This window comes from Puma concolor, chromosome A2 (genome assembly GCF_028749965.1).
Source record: "Puma concolor isolate L17-30 chromosome A2, mPumCon1.1.hap2, whole genome shotgun sequence".
Taxonomy (NCBI): domain Eukaryota; kingdom Metazoa; phylum Chordata; class Mammalia; order Carnivora; family Felidae; genus Puma; species Puma concolor.
Genome location: NC_141668.1, coordinates 158,183,204 through 158,203,793, shown reverse-complemented (window position 1 = coordinate 158,203,793; position 20,590 = coordinate 158,183,204). Strand labels below are relative to the sequence as shown.

General features: G+C 51.5%; 1 protein-coding gene across 2 annotated transcripts in view; it reads left to right on the top strand.

Moving 5' to 3' along the window:
• Window positions 1-2,892: 2,892 nt before the first annotated feature.
• The window catches only part of PGPEP1 (pyroglutamyl-peptidase I), a 28,824-nt gene continuing 11,126 nt past the window's right edge, over window positions 2,893-20,590 (top strand). Inside the window, exons 1-3 of one of the 2 annotated variants that reach the window (XM_086698577.1) lie at window positions 2,893-3,018; window positions 5,002-5,054; window positions 20,004-20,120. In XM_086698577.1, coding sequence (XP_086554703.1) covers window positions 2,985-3,018; window positions 5,002-5,054; window positions 20,004-20,120 — 204 coding nt within the window. In that variant the 5' untranslated portion in view covers window positions 2,893-2,984. Of the gene's footprint in view, window positions 3,019-5,001; window positions 5,055-20,003; window positions 20,164-20,590 lie in introns of those variants that run through there. The other variant, XM_086698578.1, reaches the window with a different exon arrangement.

Here is a 20,590-nt window from a genome sequence, read left to right as displayed (position 1 = left end):
CGGGGCTTGAACTCACGAACCGAGAGATCATGATCTGAGCCAAAGTCAGATGCCTAACTGACTGAGCCACCCAGGTGACCCTGTTTATTTTTAAAGTAGAGGCTACACTGGACTTGAGGCTCAAACTTACCACCCAGAGATCAAGAGTTTCATGCTTTACTGACTGAGCCAGCCAGGTGCCCCTCATCTTTTCTTTCTCTTTGTGATAAAATGCACATAACATAAAACCCCTTAAACCATTTTAAAGTGTACAATTCATTGGCACTAAATACATTCACCATGTTGTACAACCAACACCTCTATCTACTTCCAGAACATTTCATCACCCCAAAATGAAACACCATCCCTGTTAGCAATCACTCCCTCTCCCCCCTCCCCCAGCCCCTGGCAACCATTCATTTGCTTTCTGTTGTTTATGGACTTGCCTGTTCTGGACATTTCTTATTCATTCATTCATTCATTCATTCCTTCGTTCGTTTGTTCATTTACTTTTGAACATTCGTTCATTCATTTACTTTTATTTTTATTTATTTAAAAAAATTTTTTTAACGTTTATTTATTTTTGAGACAGAGCGAGACAGAGCATGAACGGGGGAGGGTCAGAGAGAGAGAGGGAGACACAGAATCTGAAACAGGCTCCAGGCTCTGAGCTGTCAGCACAGAGCCCGACACGGGGCTCGAACTCACGAACCGCAAGATCATGACCTGAGCCGAAGTCAGACGCTTAACTGACTGAGCCACCCAGGCGCCCCTCATTCATTTACTTTTAAAGTTTTCACTTATTTTCAGAGAGAGCATGAGCAGGGGAGGGACAGAGAGCGAGAGCGAGAGCGAGAGAGAGAGAGAGAGAGAGAGAGAATTCTGACAGCAGGCTCCACACCATCAGCACAGAGCTGTTCTGGGTATTCCTTATAAGTGGAATCATACCCTCCGTGGCCTTTTGTAACTGGCTTCCTTCACCAGGCATGATGTTTTCAAGATTCATCCATGCCTGGATCAGAACTTCATTCCTTTTTTATGGCTGAGTAATATTCCATTGCATGGATGGGCCAATTTTGTTTCCCTGTTCAGCCATTGATGAATTGATGAACATTTGTTTCTACAGACCTTCGGGCAATTGAATAACATTGTCATGAACAATCACGCACAAGTATTTGTTTGAACACCTATTTTCAATTATTTTGAGTTTATACCTAGGAGTGGAATTGCTGGTCCTATGATCACTAGGCTTAACTTTTTGAGGAACTGCCAAGCTTTTCCACAGCAGCGCTTTAGGGCTTGGCTTTCCAATGTAATTATCTTGCCCCCCCGCCCGCTTTTTTTTTTTTTTAAGGAGCCCTCCATTTCTCCCTGCCTCTTCATCTATCCCCTGGTGTTGCTGGGCCTTTCTTCCACTCGCTCTCAGCAGTACTGTGTGACTCAGTTTCTCCCCATCAGCGCTGACTCTGGATGTTATACAGGTGTCCTTCCTTTTGTACATTGGGATGAGGGCAAGTGATGTGGCTTCCCTCCCTTCACAACCCTAGCTTCTAGCAACATGTGCAGACACTTCTGACAATGTTTGAGTTATGAAACGTGATCGTGGGGGGATTTTTGTTCTGTTCTCTTCTCCCACTTGGCTTGGCTCTTGTTCGCACAGCTGGTGCAAGCCGGCTCTCAGATTTTCTGAATTCTACCTGAAGCTGCCAGAGACCAAAATAGCCACTGAGTATGTGACCTCTGGTCTGAGCTTGCAAATCAGGGCTCCAGGCCAGTCCGAGGAGCTCTGCCCTGGGTATTCTGAGGCTGGGGCCAGAGGCAGATGGCCTTTGAGTCAGCACCCAAGCTAATCCGGTGCCAAGGCTGCTTGGAATGAGATGTCAGCGACCCGAGTCCAAGGTCTAGCCCTGTTTTCTGATGATGGGGCCAGAAACTCAGCTTTCTCTCTCTCTGGCAGTTTTTGGAGAAATCCTGGTCTCTGATGATCATTAGTGGGCCACCTACAGTATGCCAGGCACATACTGGGTGCAGGGACATGGCTGTAATGGAGGCAAGCTCCTGACCTGGAAGTTCTAATCCCTGTGTCAGAAGAAATGGGAAATAAATCAGAAAAGTAGAGTCTATCATGGACTGTGGACGAAGAGCAAGCAAGGAAAGGAGATGGACCTACTCACAGAGGGTGAGGGGCCGGGTAGGGGATTCTCAGCCAGGGAGGGCAAAGAGAACACCCAGGAGGAGGTGAGGTGCAGCTGACTCCTGAAGGAAGAGAAGCAACTAGGTTCGCAGATACCGCAGGGCATGTTCCAGGCAGCAGGAACAGGAAGTGCAAAGGCCCTGGGGTGGGCCTCTGCTAGGCCCTTGGAGGGCTGTTGGGGCTAGAAGTGGGGTAAGTGTTGGGGAGATGGAGAGAGGGGAAGCCTAGGTCTGCGAAGCCACATCACCTTCTTTCTTTGCAACATAGGAGCCTGCAGAGGACCTCTGGGCGCCGCCGCACTGTGGTGCTGGGCTTTCGCTTTATTTCGTCCCCCCCCCTCAACCTCCTGGCCCGCAGGCTGCTTCTGGGACTCCAGGAGGCTCTAGTCGAGTGGCCTTAGGATCCATGCTTCAGTTTCCTCCTCTGTAAAACGCAGCGACTAACGGAGCCTTACGGGCAGGTGGCGGGGAGGGGGGCCAGATAATTCAGAGCAGTGAGCAGACCGCGGCGCTCAGTGAGTTCAAGCGGCCACGCCGCACAGGACGAACTGTCCCCATCACTCAGGTGGAGACACTGAGGCCGGGGAAGGCGGGGAGTTGGGCGCTCGGGGGGTGAGTGTTCGGTTCTGGGCGCGCACGCAGCGTCTGGCACCCGGGGGCGCGCACGCCGAGCGGCCCGGCCGGGGGCGGGGCCGGGGCCGGGGGCGGGGCCGGGGGCGGGGCGGCGCGGGATCCGGGCCGCGGGGGCAGCGGCGGCTGCGGGACTCGCCAGTCCCGACGGGAGCGGGTCCGAGGCGCAGCCTGAGCCCGTCATGGAGCAGCCCAGGAAGGCGGTGGTGGTGACGGGTACGCTGATGGCGGCCGCGGTGACAGCGGCCGCGGGCAGGGGCGGGTCGGGCGGCTCCAGAGCCGGCGGGGTCGGGAGGGGCGCGGTGGCCGGGCGGGGCAGGTGCTAGAAGTCGTCTTAGGTTTGGAAGATGTCATCGCCCAGCTCAGTCCGCGCAACACGTAGAAAGTGAAGAAGGAGAGCCCCTGTGTTCCCACTGTCAGGGGTCGGGGCAGGCAAGGGCGTGGGGGTCCGGTCAAGTGCCCAGCGCGGAGCAGGCCCCTCGGACGTCCTTCCTTCCCCAGGTGAGGACAGTGGCTCTCTGGGCACCTGTCTTCTGTCTGCCCGGCTGGTGGGCAGGACTGGACTTATCCCTGCCCCTCCCGAGGTCGGGCCTGTCCCCACCCACGGCCCCAGGGGACAAAGGCCAATTTGCGGGCAGGAAGTGCCCCAGTGACAAATGAACCTCCTGGCAGCCAGTGCTCCCCCAGCCCTGCGCTAAGAGGGGGCTGCTCTCCTGAGGCAAGAGCAGGTGGAGGTCGGGGGACCTCCAGCGGGTAGCCGCTCTCCCTGTCGTCGCCAGGACCGGCTCAGTCAAAAATCTTTCCGCCCCGGGCTGTTTATGGGTGAGTCCCTCCCCGCTGTCACCAACTCCCTGAAACTAACTGTTCCTCCTCGAGGAGACTCCGCCTCAGGGCCACGTGGGCGTCAACTTCCGCCGGGCCTCTGGCTGGGGGGTCATTTTGACCCTCTGTCTGGAGGGGTCAGACTTAGGAGATCCCGCTAAGGTTCACGCAAGTGGTTTGCGGACCCGGGAGGGTGAGGCTGGGCCTGGAATTCTCAGGAAGATAGAAGAAGGCACTCACTCAACAGATGTGTGTAATTGGGGCCACGGTCACTGCCCCCCCCCCCCCACCCGCGCAGTCCTCCTGTATCTGGTTATTTGCTCCTCTAGTGTCCACTATGCAGGGAGCCACCGGAGTGGACTTTTTCCTTGCATGAGTTCACGATATGTTCACCATCTCCATTTGGCAAAGGGGAAACAGGCTCACAGAGGTCACCCTGTTTGTAGGTGGCTGAGCTGAGACTCATACTTAGTCTATGAGGAGGAGAGAGGGGGTAGAGAAATCCTGCCCCCACTGGGGGGCGGGGAGCCTGCTGTTCCAGGACACAGCATCCCTTCCGGGGGTGGGGGGGGCTTGACACCACCTGGGACCCTCAGTCTTCTTGGGGGTGTTCATTTTTAGGCAGGGTGACAGGGTGATCAGAGTGGAAGAGCTGTGGACTCTCATGAATCTGGTTTAAAATCCCAGCTCTTCTGCCTTCTGGCTGTGCGACCTTAGGCAGCTGTTTTCACCTCTCTGTGCCTTAGTCTCCCTCCTGTAAAAGGGGCCCAGGAAGCAGCCTTGGCTGGAAGGGGGATGCGGTGAGGCCGAGCGCCACAGTGCGTGCAGAGCACTTAGCACATCCTCAGGTGGACTCTCTTGGTTTGTAAGTGGGGCTGGAGTTTGAGCAAGTGGACAGGAGGGTGGCAGGGGGGTGTCCCGTCAGCCTGTCCTGGGAGACACCCACATGCATCCCTTAAGGGCTGTTCCTTACTTTGTGGTGGTTCACGGAGCCCAGAGGCTCTGCACAAAGACGGCGAGAAAATAATTGTAGAAGGGGGTCGGGGAGAGTGGAGGAAATCGCGAGGGGAACAGGCCAGCCCTTTCTGGGGCAAAAGGAGGCCACTGGCCCCTTGCTGGGCACAAAAGTCAGGTGACGGTGAAGACAAGAAAGGACAGTTAAAAGCGGTTAAGAGCAGAGAAAGGAGGGGGTGCTCCGAAGGCCCCTGGGTGCACCCAAGAACACAGGACCAGGCCCCCTGACATTGTCCCACGTGGCAGGTGCTCTCGAAGATCCCGGTTCCCCCAGGTGGGGCAGCAGCCTGACCTTGGGCAGGCTAGGAAAGATCACTGGGTGGTGATACGCTGACTTTCCTGTTTTTGTTTTGTTTTTTGCAGGGTTTGGCCCTTTTGGGGAACACACTGTGAATGCCAGCTGGATTGCAGTCCAGGTAACTCAGATCCGGAGGGTAGGAATCGGGCTTGGGGCTGGGGTCCCCCTGGAGATATATGGCACCAAAGAAGGGAAGGAATCTATGAAGAGAACGTCTCCCTTGAAGCTTCCTGCAAAACATTTATTCCCGATACACTCTTCTTTCCACATGGGAACCACTGTCACTTGCACCTGTCGGCTTGCTCTGCACCGAGCCCTCTGAATTTCCCCCACCACCCCTTGCACGGTTGGGGGCACTTATTCATGTGCCCACTTTACTGATGAGGCAACTGAGGCCCAGAGAGAGTTATCTGAGGTCACACAGTGAGGAAACTAGAATGGCATTGCCTCAAAGGTGCCCCATGCCCCAACCAGGTTTGGGGGTGACCAGGCAGGGATGTTGGGGGGATGTATTAACCTTGTTGAGAGGATATAATGACCTTCACTGTTGCCTCCCAGCAGCTGGGGGAGGAGAAGGCTGCATATTGGGGGGGGGGGTGCCTTTCCCACTATCCTGAACAGGTTGTTAGCCTGCAAGCCTTCCAGTTTCTTTGTCAGATGGGGCATTTGGAGAGACAGACGGGAACAATGGGGAGAGAGAAAGAGAGAAACGTTTTCTCCTTATATAAATCAGATCTGCAGAGACCGGAGCCAAACTCATGTTAATCCTAGCCCATTAGCTGCTTGATTTAAAGCATCCCCTGCTTTTCACTCCAGAGCCCTGACTTTGGAGAAAAATCCAAGTTAAAACCTCAACGCATCAACCCCTAGTTGGGGGGCTCCCCACCTCTTATGCCACCCCTCATATAGACCTCAAAATCGTGGCGACTTTCCTTTTTAAAAAAATGTGCACCCCACCTTCTGAGCGGGACAGAGGGACGGGGTCCCCGGGACCCTGCAGATGGAAGCGTGTCCGGGGCTCTGTCCATTGCACCCGCTCCCTGGAGCCCCAGACAAAAAGGAAACAGCGTGTTTCTGAGGACGTTGTGTGTCTGGCTTTGTGCGAGTTTCAGACAGGAGCCTTCACGGGGCTGAGTGGACACAAAGCCGTGTGTCTGAATTCCTGGGCCCCAGACACTATGATCTGCATCTAAATAGGAGAAAAATCAATTAAACAATCTTTGGAAATCCCTCCGGGCTTTGGGATGTGGATGGTGGGGGACGGCCGCTTTTCATCCCGCTGCCCGAGGGGAAATACCCCCTGATATTTTGGTTGTCCAACTTGCCAGACCTGGCCTCTGGAAGACTTTGAGTTTTCTTCCTCAAGCTTAGGAAACAAGAAGAGAGGCTTCTCCACCATTCCCTGGATAAAAAGATGCCAACCTTCCCAGATCTGAGCGTTTCCCTTAAAACAAAACCCAAACAAACACAAAATTGTAGTTGCTCGTACATACTTTGAGTGAACGCGTCGGCGTAGCTCCACGAAATTTTCCGCACGTGCACCTTCGCGTCACCCGCGTCTGGATCAAGATCTAGAACATTCCTAGCTCCCTTCTCTTCGCAGAAGAGCCTTGTGCCCCTTCCTAGCTATTTCCCCCCGGGCGTAAACCTCGCTGCTGACTCGCCCCCCCCAACTCCCCCGCCCCCGCTGCCGCCGTGGGTGACACCTGTTCTAGAACTCGGCACCAATGCAGTTGCACTCGGGTCGGGTACCTTCTGCACAGCACAGTGTCTGCGGGTTCCTTCTGTGGGGTGGCTGGGAGCTCCCCTTGGTGTGTTTTAATTGACCTGGGTAAAACGGATTTGCCCGTGCAGAGGGTGTCCCGTTGGGTGGGTGGAGTCCATCCCTCAAGAAAATGTGCCTCGGCATGTTCTTGCCGTGATCCAGACCTGAGTTCTGAGTCAGTCCCCTCAAGCTGAAGATGGGAATTTTGTTCCCCGGGCTGAGCAGCAGTTAACTTCCGGTCCCTACTGACTTTTCAGAAGCCCAAGCTGTCATCTGTAGAAAGAACCCCTCCTCTCCCAGGGACCAGCTAACTTCTCTTGTCTCTCTCTCTCTCTCTCTCTGTCTCTCTCACCTTCTCTTTATCTGTCTCTATGTCTCTCAGACTCCCTCTGGTCTCTCCCTCTTTCCCCTTATGGCTCCATCTGTCTCTCTGTACCTCTGTCTCTGTCTCTTTCACTCTCTTCTCGCCCCTGTTCCCCCCACCTCCTCTGTCCGTCTGTCTCATCTGACCTTCCTTCTTCATGCCTTGGGTGAACGTGTGCTCTAGTGGAGAGTGAACTGTTTCCCACAAGCCACAATGGGGAGGTGGGAGTGCTGGGGACGGAGGGCACCCTCTTTTCATCTTTCCCCAGGGTGGCGCTGCCCCTCAGCACCTCTCACAGAAGGGGCTTAATCTTTGGAGTGTCCTGTCTCCCCCTGGGTCTAGGGTGGCGGGTGTGGGACACTGGCTGCAGATCTCTCTTCCTAGGAGGCTCAGGTGGGTGTCAAGGGCCGGGACCCCCTTGGCTTGGGGCCGTCTGGAGTGTTCCCTGCCCAAGCGCCACGAGGAGGAGCTGGGTCACAGGTCCTGGTGACATCACAGGACAATTACTGCCACAGTGAGTCTAGACAGACCTGCTAAGGATATTAACCAGGGAACAAAGGGGGTCTTTGTCGTGGGGTCAAGGGAATCGGTCAGATGCGGCCTCGCGGCGGGGTCTTGTCAGGTAGACTGGGGTCTAGACAATGCGCCGTCTGGGGCGCGGGAGCCCTGTTCCTTTCACGGGTGTGTGCTCAGCAGCTACGCTCACCGCAGTGTCGTGGGACTTGGGGTATGCTTGCCGCTCCCCTCCTCCCCCAGGAGGACTGTCCAGCCCTGCTGGGACAGAAAGCCTCCCGAGGCAAAGAATTCAGCTAGATTACAGGCCACCCGCTTCTGATCACTTCGGATGAGCCTTACATAGTCGCCCCTTCCCCCGCCACTGCCTTGTTTAAAATTGGGGAATAACTTTCATAAAGCGACACTACAGATCTTTAGCGCCCCTAACACTTCAGTGAAGAGTATTTATACCCCTTGTCAGGGGTATTTCGGTCCACATAGCGACCCATTTCCAGCAACCTGGAATGTTCCCTCCTGCCCCGCATCGCTTCCCCAGCACCCTCCGCCCTGCCCCCGAGGCAGCTGCCGTCCTGACCTCAGTCACCTTGCATGAGTTTTTGGCTAGCCTCAAACTGTGACTGAACAAGACGGCCACAGCCTCTGTGTCCCCCGCGGGCCGGCTGCTTTTGCTTAGCCTGAGTTGGTGGCAGGAGGGCGACCGGCTCTTTTCCCGACTCACCCCCTCCTCCCACTGACCTTGGCATTGAGGGGCTTCAGGGTTTGCTCCCAAAGAATGAAACGGCAGGGGCACTGTGGAGGGGTGGGTGGAGGTGGTGGTATATTTTCGGTGGCAGCTTTCTTAGTTTAGATTTTTTTTGCCCCCCAGATGAGGGGGCGGGGGCTAGGTGATGACCCAGAGCACAGGAGGAGCAAAGATCAGGACAAGAAGGCTACTCCCAGGGCACCTGGCTGGCTTGGTCAGTAGGGCATGTGACTCTTGATCTCAGGGTTGTGAGTTCGAGCCCCACGTTGGGCATGGAGCCTCCTTAAAAAAGCAAAAGTTGAAAAAAGAAGGCAGTGAGTCGTTCCACGGCTCCTTGGTGAGGCCAACTCATTTCCTACACCGAGAACCGATGTGGGCATGTGGCCATCCCACTAATGCTCAAGAAACATCACCCAGTGGAGACAGCCCTTGGGTTGATCCAGGCAAGTGACGCTGCTCAGAACAGAGTGCCCGTCCTGCCGGGCAGAGAGGATCCGTAGGGAGGGCCTGCTGTCATCACATGTCATGGTGGCCACCAGGAGGGTTATGGTGCCCCAGAGAAGGTTTCTCGGGTTGGTCACCAATAGGGTTAGCATCCTTTGTCCCCCTGCCCACAGAGGTGGTTTCCCCAAGTACACGTGTCTGGGCTTGTGGGTGCCCTGGCCTGTGGACAGCTCCCCAACTGGAACCAAACAAGTAAAGGTGATTTTTTTGGGCGAGGGGGCAAGTGAGCGAGGGCAGAGAGAGAATCCCAGGAGGGGCAGACAGAGAGAGAGAGAGAGAGAGAGAGAGAGAGAGAATGAGTAGGGGAGGGGCAGAGAGAGGGAGAGGGGATCACAGACAGACTCACACCGTCAGCGCAGAGCCCGACATGGGGCTCGAACTCAGAAACCATGAGATCACGACCTGAGCCCAAGTTGGACGCTTAATGGATTGAGCCACCCAGGCGCGCCCCTGCCCTGAGTCATTTAGAGGTCAATTGCAGACATGACACCCCCTTGACCCCTAAATAATTCACCGTGCATTTCCTAAAACACAACCTCAGCACAATGATTAAAGTCAGACTCCTTTAACATAGATGCAATGCTACAACTTACAGCCCTTATTCAGTTTGCCAGCCTCCTCATTCATGTCCTTCACAGCAGAAGAAACTTCCACATCACACATCATGTTCAGTTGTTCTACCTCTTTAATCCCCTGTAATCTGGAAGGTTCCTCGGTCTTTCTTTGTGTCTCACGTCAGGACACTTGCTGAGAACTGCTCAGTTCTTTGGAGAGCATCCTTCGGTGTGGTTCGTTTGACATTTCCTCTTGATTACACGGAGGCTGCGGGTTCTGTCTGGCAGGAGGTCCTCGGAAGCGATGTTGTGTCCTTCTCGGTGCATTGTATTGGGAGTCACCAGAGTTTGAAGTGTCTTGTGACTGGTGTTGTTGACCTTGATCGTTTGCTAAAGATGAGACCTGGTGGACTTCTCTCCTATGATATGGTCTTGCCCTTTGTCATTAAAAAGTACCCTGTCGTGAGATACTTTGTAGTGTATAAATACTTGTTTGGACTTACTTTTAGCATCCCCTGGTGAGCGTGGCCTGAATCACTTTTTATTTTAGTTGATGGTTACCAAATGGCAGTTTTCTAGTTCCAGCTTTCCTTTGACACTTTTTTTAATGTTTATTTATTTAGAGAGAGGCGGGGGGGGAGGGGCGGAGAGAGAGGGAGACACAGAATCCGAAGCAGGCTCCAGGCTCCGAGCTGACGTGGGGCTCGAACCCACAGACCACGAGATCATGACCTGAGCCGAAGTCAGACGCTTAACTGACTGAGCCACCCAGGCGCCCCTTCCTTTGACACTTTTTTTGGCCTCCTGCTTTTAGGAGTTTATTTGTATCCACGTGGACTTACTGCCCTCAAGACATGACCATTGCTCACTCTCAGTCTTTATTTTGATGTTCAAATTGTTGGTGTTCAGATTGTCTCAGATTTGGCTCGTGGCATTCCCTTCAGGCTGGCTCCGGTGTCCTTTTTGTGTGTCCCCATCATTCTCTGAGCACGTCGCTTTTTGTTGTTTGTTTGTTTGGTTGGCTTTTTGGTTCCAGAGTCGATTTTTGCAAATGAGTTATTTCAGAATAATTTTAGAACCTAACTTACGAATTCAGAAAGATTGCACAGATAATACAAAGGGTTCCTGCACATGCCTCGCTTGATTTCCCCTAGTGTGAACATCTTAAATGACCACTACATTTCTCGAAATGAAGAAACCAACCCTGGTCCACCACTATTAGTAAACTCTGGACTTTATTCCGGTTTCATGAGTTTTCCCACTCATGTCCTTTTCTGTACCAGGATCCCATCCAGGATCCTTCATTGCATTTCACTGGGCATCTCTATTTTCTTTTCTGATTTCTACCTGAGTGTTGGATGTCAAGTGCTTCGTGTCCTTTTTTTAAAAAAAAAAAAATCAAGATTGGGTGCCTGCGTGGCTCAGTCGGTTAAGCGTCTGACTTCGGCCCAGGTCATGATCTCACGGTTCGTGAGTTCGAGCCCCGCATCGGGCTCTGTGCTGACAGCTTGGAGCCTGCTTCAGATTCTGTGTCTCCCTCTCTCTCTCTCTGCACCTCCCCAGCTCATGCTCACACTCTGTCTCTGTCAAAAATAAATAAACTTAAAAAAAATTAAAAAATAATAAAAAAAACCAAGATATAATCTTACTGAAATACAATCACGTGCCATAAAGTTCCTCCTGGTACAACCATCACCACCATCTAATTCCAGAACTTTTTCATCACCCCAGAAAGAAACCCCATGCCATTAACCGTCACTCTCCCATTCTTCCTTTTTCCTAGTGCCTGATAACTACTAATTTACTCTCCATCTCTATGGATGTGTCTGTTCTGGACATTTTATGTGGAGTCATACATCATGTGGCCTTTTATGTCTGGCTTCTTTCACTCAGCATCCCGTTTAATTTATTTTGTATTTTTTAAAGCATTTTTAAAAATTTTTATTTATTTACTTTGAAAGAGAGAGAGTGGGGGAGGAGCAGAGAGAGAGGGAGAGAGAGAGAATCCCAAGCAGGCTCCACACTGTCAGCAAGGAGCCTGACACGGGGCTTGAACCCACACACCGTGAGATCATGACCTGAGCTGAAATCAAGAGCCAAACGCCCAGCTGACTGAGCCACCCAGGTGCCCCTCAGTGTCGCGTCTTCACAGTCCTTCCCTATTGTAGTGTGTCTGCACTTCGTTCCTTTTTATGGCTGAATAATATTCCATTGTGTGGGCATACTGTGTTTGACTAGCCATTCAATCGTTGATAGCTATTTGGGTTTTTTCCACCTTCTAGTTGTCGTGAATCATGCTGCTATGGACATTCACATACAAGTTTTTGTGAGGACGTAGGTTTTCGTTTCTCCTAGGTATACATAGACCTAGGAGGGGGACTGATGGGTCATGTGGGAACTCCAGGTTCGCCCATGTACTTTCCCTGCTCCGGCCTTGGAATCAGCAAGTTCAACAAAAAGCCTTCATTTCTGTCCTCAATAATAACATTTAAAAACCAGGAGCTGGGGGCTGGGTGTGCTCAGTACTGCTGGGGTGTCGTTACTTGTGAGCTGTCAGTGGGCAGGGGTGGAAGCAACAATGCATCGGCTCACACACCCACCCTTACGTGCACCTATTTCTTTTTATTAAAAAAAAATTTTTTTTTAATGTTTATATATTTTTAAGAGAGAGAAAGAGAGCGAGCACGCACGGGTGGCGGAAGGGCAGAGACAGAGGGAGACCCAGAATCCGAAGCGGGCTCCAGGCTCTGAGCTGTCAGCACAGAGCCTGAGGCAGGGCTCAAACTCACGGACCGTGAGATCATGAGCTGAGCTGAAGTCAGACACTTAACCAACCGAGTCACCCAGGCACGTGCAGATTTAAAAACAAAATTTTTTTTTTTTTAAATTTTTTTTTTTTTCAACGTTTATTTATTTTTGGGACAGAGAGAGACAGAGCATGAACGGGGGAGGTGCAGAGAGAGAGGGAGACACAGAATCGGAAACAGGCTCCAGGCTCTGAGCTATCAGCCCAGAGCCCGACGCGGGGCTCGAACTCACAGAACGCGAGATCGTGACCTGGCTGAAGTCGGACGCTTAACCGACTGCGCCACCCAGGCGCCCCAAAACAAAATTTTTTTTAACGTTTATTTATTTTTGAGAGAGACAGAGACAGAATGCAAGTGGGTTACGGACAGAGAGAGAGGGAGACACAGAATCTGAAGCAGGCTCCAAGCCGTCAGCACAGAGCCCAATGCGGGGCTCGAACCCACAGAGCGGTGAGATCATGACCTGAGCCGAGGTCAGACACTCGACCGACTGAGCCACCCAGGCGCCCCAGGCACCTGTAGATTTTAGATTCCCCATCGGGATGGGGAGAAAAGGCAGAGAGAGGAATTCCAGAAAGTTCTGCAGGGTTTAAAATTGGAATCGGGATAGTTCCCAGCTTTCAACAAGTGAAGAAGTACGGTTGGCAAGGAGCCAAAGGCTGAATCTCCAAGGGGGAGAGTCCGGGGCACGGGGAACAGAGTGCTCAGATTCCTGACTCAGGGACAGGAGCCGAAGAGCAGCTATCTTCCCTCCTGTTACCAGCGCCACCCCCACCCCCACCCCCCAGCCTGATGTGGACGTGATCGCAGATGCCTTTAGTGCCTGCGCCCTGGGGGCGGGGTGGGGGGGGGGGAAGCTAGCCAAAGGGAAGGCAGTTAATACAGACCATGGCTTCCTGCCTTGCTCTTTCTTTGTCCTTTTAAAACGGTGAGAAAATCAAGGAAGAAATCCAGGAGAAAATCAAGGGAGAAAATCAAAGGAAGAGACAGAGCCCGATGCGGGGCACGAACTCCCGAACTGTGAGATCATGACCTGAGACAGAGGCAGATGCTTAACCGACTGAGCCACCCAGGCACCCCTCCTTCCTTTTTAAGGCTGAATATTATTTTATATTGTATGGCTAGCCCAAATTTTGTTAATCTATTCATTAGTTGATGGACATATCGGTTATTTCCGCCTTTGGCTATGGTGTATAATGCTATTATGAACATAGGTGTATAAATGTGCATTCAGGACCCCGCTTTCAATATTTTGTATAGAGACCTAGAAGAGGAGTCGCCGGATCCTATGGTAATTCTGTGTTTAACTTTTTGAGGAACCACACACTGTTTCCCACAGCAGCTGCACCATTTCACTTTCGTTTTTTGTTGTTTTTTTTTCAAAGACTTTATTTTTAAGTTATCTCTCCACTCAAGGTGGGGCTTGAACTCACAACCTCGAGGTCAAGAGTCACGTGCTCCACTGACTGAGCCAGCCAGGCAACCCTGCACCATTTTACATTCTTACCGGCAGTGCACAAGGGCTCCAACTTCTCCACGTCCTCCTCAACCCTTGTTATTTCTTGTCTTTTTGATATTAGCCATTCTGACAGGTGTGAGGGGATCCCTTGTTGGGATTTTGATCTGCATTTCCCTGACGACTGATAATGTTGCGCATCTTTTCATGTACTCATTGGCAATTCGTATAGCTTCTTTGGAGAAATGTCTATACATATCCTTTGCCTATTTTAAATTAAAAAAAAAAAACATTTTAGAGAGGGTGCGCAAGCTGGGGAGAGGGGCAGAGGGAGAGAGAGAATCTTAAGCAGTCTCCGCGCTCAGCGCAGAGCCCGACATGGGGCTTGAGCCCATGCCCCTGGGATCATATGACCTGAGCCCAAATCAAGAGTTGGATGCTCAACCGACTGAGGCAGGTGCCCCCGGCCTTTGCCTATTTTAAAACTGGGTTGTTAATTTTGTTGTTCTTGTTATTGAGTTGTAGGCATTCTTTATATCTTCAAGATTTTGATTCCTTGTCAGATACGTGATTGCAAATGTTTTCCCTCATTCCATGGGCTGTCGTTTCACTCTGTTGATTGTGTTCTTTGGTGCACAAAAGTTTTCCATTTTTATCAACTCGAATTTCTCTGTTTTTGTTTTATTGTCTGTGATTTTGGTGTTGTTGAATTTGTTTTTCAGAGGAAAAAAAGAGCTCAGTGGGTCTCTTCGTAGGGACTAGGGGAAGATTCATTTATAAATTCTCAAATTTTTCCCCTGCCTCTAGGATGTGCTGGGTCAGAGATCAGAAAAGCAGGTTTTGATTTCGGTCTTCAAACTTGATCTGTATGGATTTTTAAAAAATTGCTCTTAGGGGCGCCTGGGTGGCTCAGCCGGTTGAGCCTCCGACTTCGGCTCAGGTCATGATCTCTCGGTCCGTGAGTTCGAGCCCCGCGTCGGGCTCTGTGCTGACAGCTTGGAGCCTGGAGTCCGCTTTGGATTCTGTGTCTGCCCCTTCCCTGCTCATGCTCTGTCTGTGTCTCAAAAATAAATAAATTAAAAAAAAACCTTATTTTTTATTTTTATTTTTTAACGTTTATTTATTTTTGAGGCACAGACACAGCCTGAGAGGGGGAGGGGCAGAGAGAGAGGGAGACCCAGAATCCGAAACAGGCTCCAGGCTCTGAGCGGTCAGCACAGAGCCCAACGCGGGGCTCGAACTCACAGACCGTGAGATCATGACCTGAGCCGAAGTCGGACGCCTAACCGACTGAGCCACCCAGGCGCCCCAATAAAAAAAAAAAAAAAAACTTAAAAAAAAATTAAAAAAACCCTGCTCTTTAATGGCCTTATCTACTAATTAATTCTATTATCTCTGTTGTTCCTGGACTGTTTCTGTTGATTGATTTTTCTCTTCATTAAGGGTTCTAGTTTACTGCCTTTTTTTTTTTTTTTTTTTTTTTTTTTAGGCAGGACCAGAATAGTCTTTATGCTGGGGCTAATTTTTCTCTACTTCCTTGTGAAGTTTTTCCACTCTGGCTGATTCACACCCTCTGCTCCTTTCGAGGCTCAGTCCCTGGTCTTGGCACACCTATATGCCCATTAAGTTCTCAAACTCTCAAAAGATGTCTGCATTGATCAGGCTCTCCCTTTCCCCTGCCCCCCCCCCCCCCCCCCCCAGCTATCTTCTTTCTAGGACTCTGCTCTGCAAACTGTAGCCTTCTTACCTTTTCTAGAACCCCAGCTTTGATGCCTCAATGTCTGAAAAGTGTTATTTTACACATTTTGTCTATTTGTTTCCAGTTGTTCCAGATTGGGGGGAGCGGCGGGGAATCTGATTCTGGAGGCTCCGTTTTAGCCAGGAAGAAATGGCGCTTTTTTTTTTTTTTTTTTTTAATTTTTTTTTTCAACATTTATTTATTTTTGGGACAGAGAGAGACAGAGCATGAACAGGGGAGGGGCAGAGAGAGAGGGAGACACAGAATCGGAAACAGGCTCCAGGCTCTGAGCCATCAGCCCAGAGCCTGACACGGGGCTCGAACTCCTGGACCGCGAGATCGTGACCTGGCTGAAGTCGGACGCTTAACCGACTGCGCCACCCAGGCGCCCCCCTTTTTTTTTTTTTTTTTTAAAGGAAGCACATACATGTTTTAAAATGCAATTTAAGTTAACATCTTTTGAGCAGTTTTTAGACTCTGCCTTATGTGTGTGTTGTTGTATTTTTCCTCCCTATGACATGGGTACTCTTGTTAATCCCATTTACAGATGAGAAAACTGAGGCACAGAGAGGGTGAATGACTTACCGAAGGTCTCTCAGCCAGTAAGTGGTAGGAAGAAGGAGCGAACGTGGCCAGAGCCTCCGGCTCTGGAGGCTGTGCCCCTGACCCCTACCCTCCAGCATCCATGCCTTCAAGAGCCACTTTTTTCCTCTTTTTGTTTATGTAGGTGAAACTTACATAACATAAAATTAACCATTTTAAAATGAACAGTTGAGGGGCATTTACTATGTTCACAATGTTGTACACCCCCCACCTGTCTCTGGTTCCAGAACATTCCCATCCCCCTAAAGGAAATCCTGTCCCCATCAGCAGCCTCTCCCCATCCGCCCTTCTCCAGCCCCTGACTACCACTAATTTACTTTCTGTGCCTGTGGATTTGGCTCTTCTGGACGTTTCATAGACAGAAATCATATGCCGTGTGACCTTTTGTGTCTGGCTTCTTTCAGTCCGCATTGTGCTTTCATGGTCATCCACACTGAAGCACGGGTCAGGGCTCTGTTCCTTTTCGTGGCTCAATAATATTCCACTGTGTGGCTAGACCACATTTTGTTTCTTCATCCTTTTATCCACTGATGGATGCTCGGGCCGTCTCTACCTCTTCTGTTGAGGAGGTACTTTTAGTTACTTATTTTCCAAGTTTTACTTATGTAAGTAATCTCTGCACCCAACATGGGACTTGGACTCATGACCCCAAGAGCGAGGGTTGCATGCTCTTCCAACTGAGCCCGTCAGGTGTCCCAGGAGCTACTTTTTTTTTTTTTTTTAAGTGTATTTATTTATTTATTTTGAGAGAGAGAGCTCGCAAGCAGGGGAGGGGCAGAGAGAGAGGGAGAGAGAATCCCAAGCAGGCTCTGCATGGTCAGCGCAGAGCCCGACGCAGGGCCTGATCCCACGAACTGTGAGGTCATGACCTGAGCCGAAATCGAGGGTTGGATGCTTAACCAACTGAGCCCCCCAGGCGCCCCCCCAGGAGCTGCTTTTCAATGTAGGAAAGTATGGAAAGAAAAGACAGGGTCCCAGCTAGCAGCTAGTCCAAACCTCTATTTTGTAGTTGAGGAAAGTGAGGCACTTAGGTCTATATTTATTTCCGTCTATGCTTGAGCTGCTCAGTTGCTCAGCCAGTATTCGCAAGCACCTACCTTGTGCGTGCCCTGTGCTATAGAAAGGACACCATTGTGCGGGGCTGAGGGAGTGTGCAAAGGGGTGCTTGTAAAAGTGTCAAGTGCTTGTCAGGAGGCTGAGACATGAAGGCTAAGGAGAGAGTTGACTGACGGGAAAGTAAGGGGAAGAATGTTCCATGTAGTGAGAACAGCCAGTGCAAAGGCCCTGAGGCAGGAGTGAGTCTGGTATGTGGGAGGCCACATGGCTGGAGTGAAGTTAGCCAAATGGGGGTGGTGGGTGGGGGGTGGGGAGGGTTGGGAGGGAGAAGGGAGAGAAGGGCAAGGAAATTGGCAGCGTCTGGCTTATGGGCCTCATGGATGATGGCGGGAGTTAGGATTTTTATTCTGGGTGTGGCAGGAGACAGCAGAGTGAGCAGGGGAAGGGTGTGATGTGATTTTAGATTCCGCCTTGGGAGGCAAGCCGTTGGGGCGGCGTAGGGTGGGAGACCATGGGGTTTGAGTCTCCAAACTGCCAAACAAAACCTGGCGTATCCCATAAATCCCACCCATGGGACTCTCTGACATCCACCGGGGTAGCCTTTTCAACCCCTGAGTGAGATCTGGGAATAATATGAGAGAGCCCTACCGATAGTAATCGTTGGGAGCGTTCATTTTACTATGAAAAATGCTCAAGCGAAGGATCGTCTGTCCGTGTTTGTGTGGCCATTCAAAACAATCCCCCCGGGTGTGTGGCACGTAGCAGGCGGGTGAGTGTTTATGAAATTGTGGGAATGGAAACAGGGCTCAGGACGTAAAGCCTTCTGGGGGCGGGGGGTGGGGGGTGACAGCGTGACAATTCGCTGGTGAGCTCCATGCCTGTTTCGTCTCCAAATCCCCACACCCTTTAGAGAATGTCTCCCTGATCCCATTTCACAGTCCCGGAAGTTGAGGCTTAGATGAAAAGGGAACGTGAGAGTAAAAATACTAATGACCGAGAGAAAAAAATTATAATAAGAGAAATGAAATATGCTGCCAAGTTTCTCTTAAGGATATGTGAAATGTTTTGAAATGGATTTCACCCAAAATGTCACCCCCTCACCTCGCAACCACCTGCCCCAACAGCGGCCTGCGCTCCACCTGTGCACCAGTGTTGAGCGAGCAGATCTGCCCTCTGTCTGGCCCTGGGACTTCTTCCGGGGGTGGGGGTGGGGAGGTTCTTTCTGATCACTGGGCTTGGTGACAGGGATGGGGTCTCAGTCCCCTGTGCTGGAGTTTAAGACTCCCCCCACATGGGGGGACGCCTGGGTGGCTCAGTCAGTTGAGTGTCCAACTTTGGTTCAGGTCATGATCTCACCATTTGGGAGTTTGAGTCCCGCGTTGGGCAGTGAGTGATCAGCTGCCCAGATCCTCTCTGCCCCTCCCCCACTTGCACGCGCGCATGCGCTCTCTCTCTATCTCGCTCTCTCTCTCAAAATTTAAAAAAAAAAAAAGAAATAAAAAAAAGAAGACCCAATGATTTGGGGCACCCAAGTGGCTCAGTCAGTTAAGCGTCCGACTCGATTTCAGCTCAGGTCGTGATCTCACGGTTTGTGAGTTTGAGCCCCATGTCGGGCTCCATGCTATTAGTGCAGAGCCTGCTTTGGATTCTCTGTCTCTCTCTCTCTCTGTCTCTCAAAATGAATAAAATAAACTTAAATGAGATTTCCCATACAAGTACACCATGCCCGCCACCCCCTTGGTGTCTTGTCTCCAGGTGACCTTGACGCACCCTCTTGGGGGGGGGGGCAGTTGGGAATTCTCTGTCGGTGACAAGGGACCTGCCTTTCCAGGTGTTGGATGCTCTCCAGCAACTGCTGTCAAATGAGCGTGGATAGCAAGGTCAAGGCAACCAGATAAAGTAGCCCTGAAGCCACGTCAGGGGATGCAAGAACTCGCCCCGCAATGAATGAATTCGGCGAAGCCAAGGGCATGCAAAAAAGGCTTTGTCTGGGACCCCACATCCACCAGTGGTAGCGCTTTCCAACCACTGCACGCGATCTGAGAATGATAGGAAACGATCCTGCAGTGGTCATTATTCATCATTCAGAGTATCAGTTAAAAAAAAATTTTTTTTTTAATGTTTCTTTGTTCTTTGAGAGAGAAAGAGAGAGAGCACGAGCAGCGGAGGGGCGGAGAGGGGCAGACAGAATCGGAAGCAGGCTCCAGGCTCGCCGCTGTCAGCCCAGAGCCCGATGCGGGGCTCGAACCCACGAACGTGAGATCATGACCTGAGTCGAAACCAAGAGTTGGACGCTTCACCGACTAGGCCCCCCCCCCCCCCCCCCGGGCGCCCCTCATGATGTTTTTAAGCCACCTCATGCTCAAGATTGTTAGAGGGTCCCTAAGGGGTTGGGTCCACCTGTGGACGTGAACCGAGATCCTGCTATGTGTGGCATGCGTCAAGTCTATAAATAATTCTCATCAGGTATAATGAAGGGGAAAGTATAGTAACAAATAACAAAGACAATGGTCGTAATGGGAGCCGACATTATCTGAGCACATACGATGTGCCGAGCATTTCTTGGAACTATTAGCGTGTATGCGTTCGTTTAATTCCTACAGCTACCTTGTGAAAAAACGACTCTTTTACCCCCATTTTATGGATGAGGACACAGGCTCAGAGAGGTTAAGTAAGTTGCCCAAGATCACACAGGGTTCACACCGGGGCGCCCAGCTTCAAAGGCCGCAGCGTTATGCTGCTGCCCATGGAGATACAGAGAGAGTTTGAGAAGAGGGAGGGGGGAGGGGAGCGAGGGAGGAGCTTTGGGGCTGGGCCAGCGCGCGCACCTTTCCTTCCACTCTGCACACTGAGTCTGGAGCCCCACCTGCTTTCTGAGGACGGGTCAGTTTACCCCCTGGGAATGCATTAACCCTGCAGCCCTCACCCAATGCCACAACACTCCCTCTCGTCTCCCTTCCAGGAGCTGGAGAAGCTAGGGCTTGGCGACAGCGTGGACCTACATGTGTATGAGATTCCAGTCGAGTACAAGACGGTCCAGAGGCTCATCCCTGCCCTGTGGGAGAAGCACAGCCCACAGGTGAGTGGGGCGAAGGCAGGTGCTTCCTCATCAGGACCTGCAGGTGGGCACCCCGCACGTGGATGATTTGTGTGGCTTTGTTCCTGCTTCAGTCACATGGCCGATGCCCATGGCCTTGTCCCCCAAAGGGCCACACTTTCCCGGGTTACCCGTGGATGCGAGGGAGGAGTGCAAACATCTGCGACCCCACAGAGCCTGGCTCCGTCCCTCTGGAGTTCTGTGTCACTCACGACCCATTTAGTTATAGGTGACAGTCAAAGCACACCTTAACTCAGCTTAAGCACAAACGCTTGTAAGCTTCAGGTATAGCTTGATCCAGGCACTCGCCCAGTGTTATCAGCCATCCCTCTTGGCCCTTCGGCTTTGCTTTGTGCCTCGCTTTTGCTCTGGCAAAGATAGGTGGCTGCTGGCCGATACCCTACCGACTCAGCCCCTCAGCGGAAAGAAAACATCTTTCCTTTTGATAATTG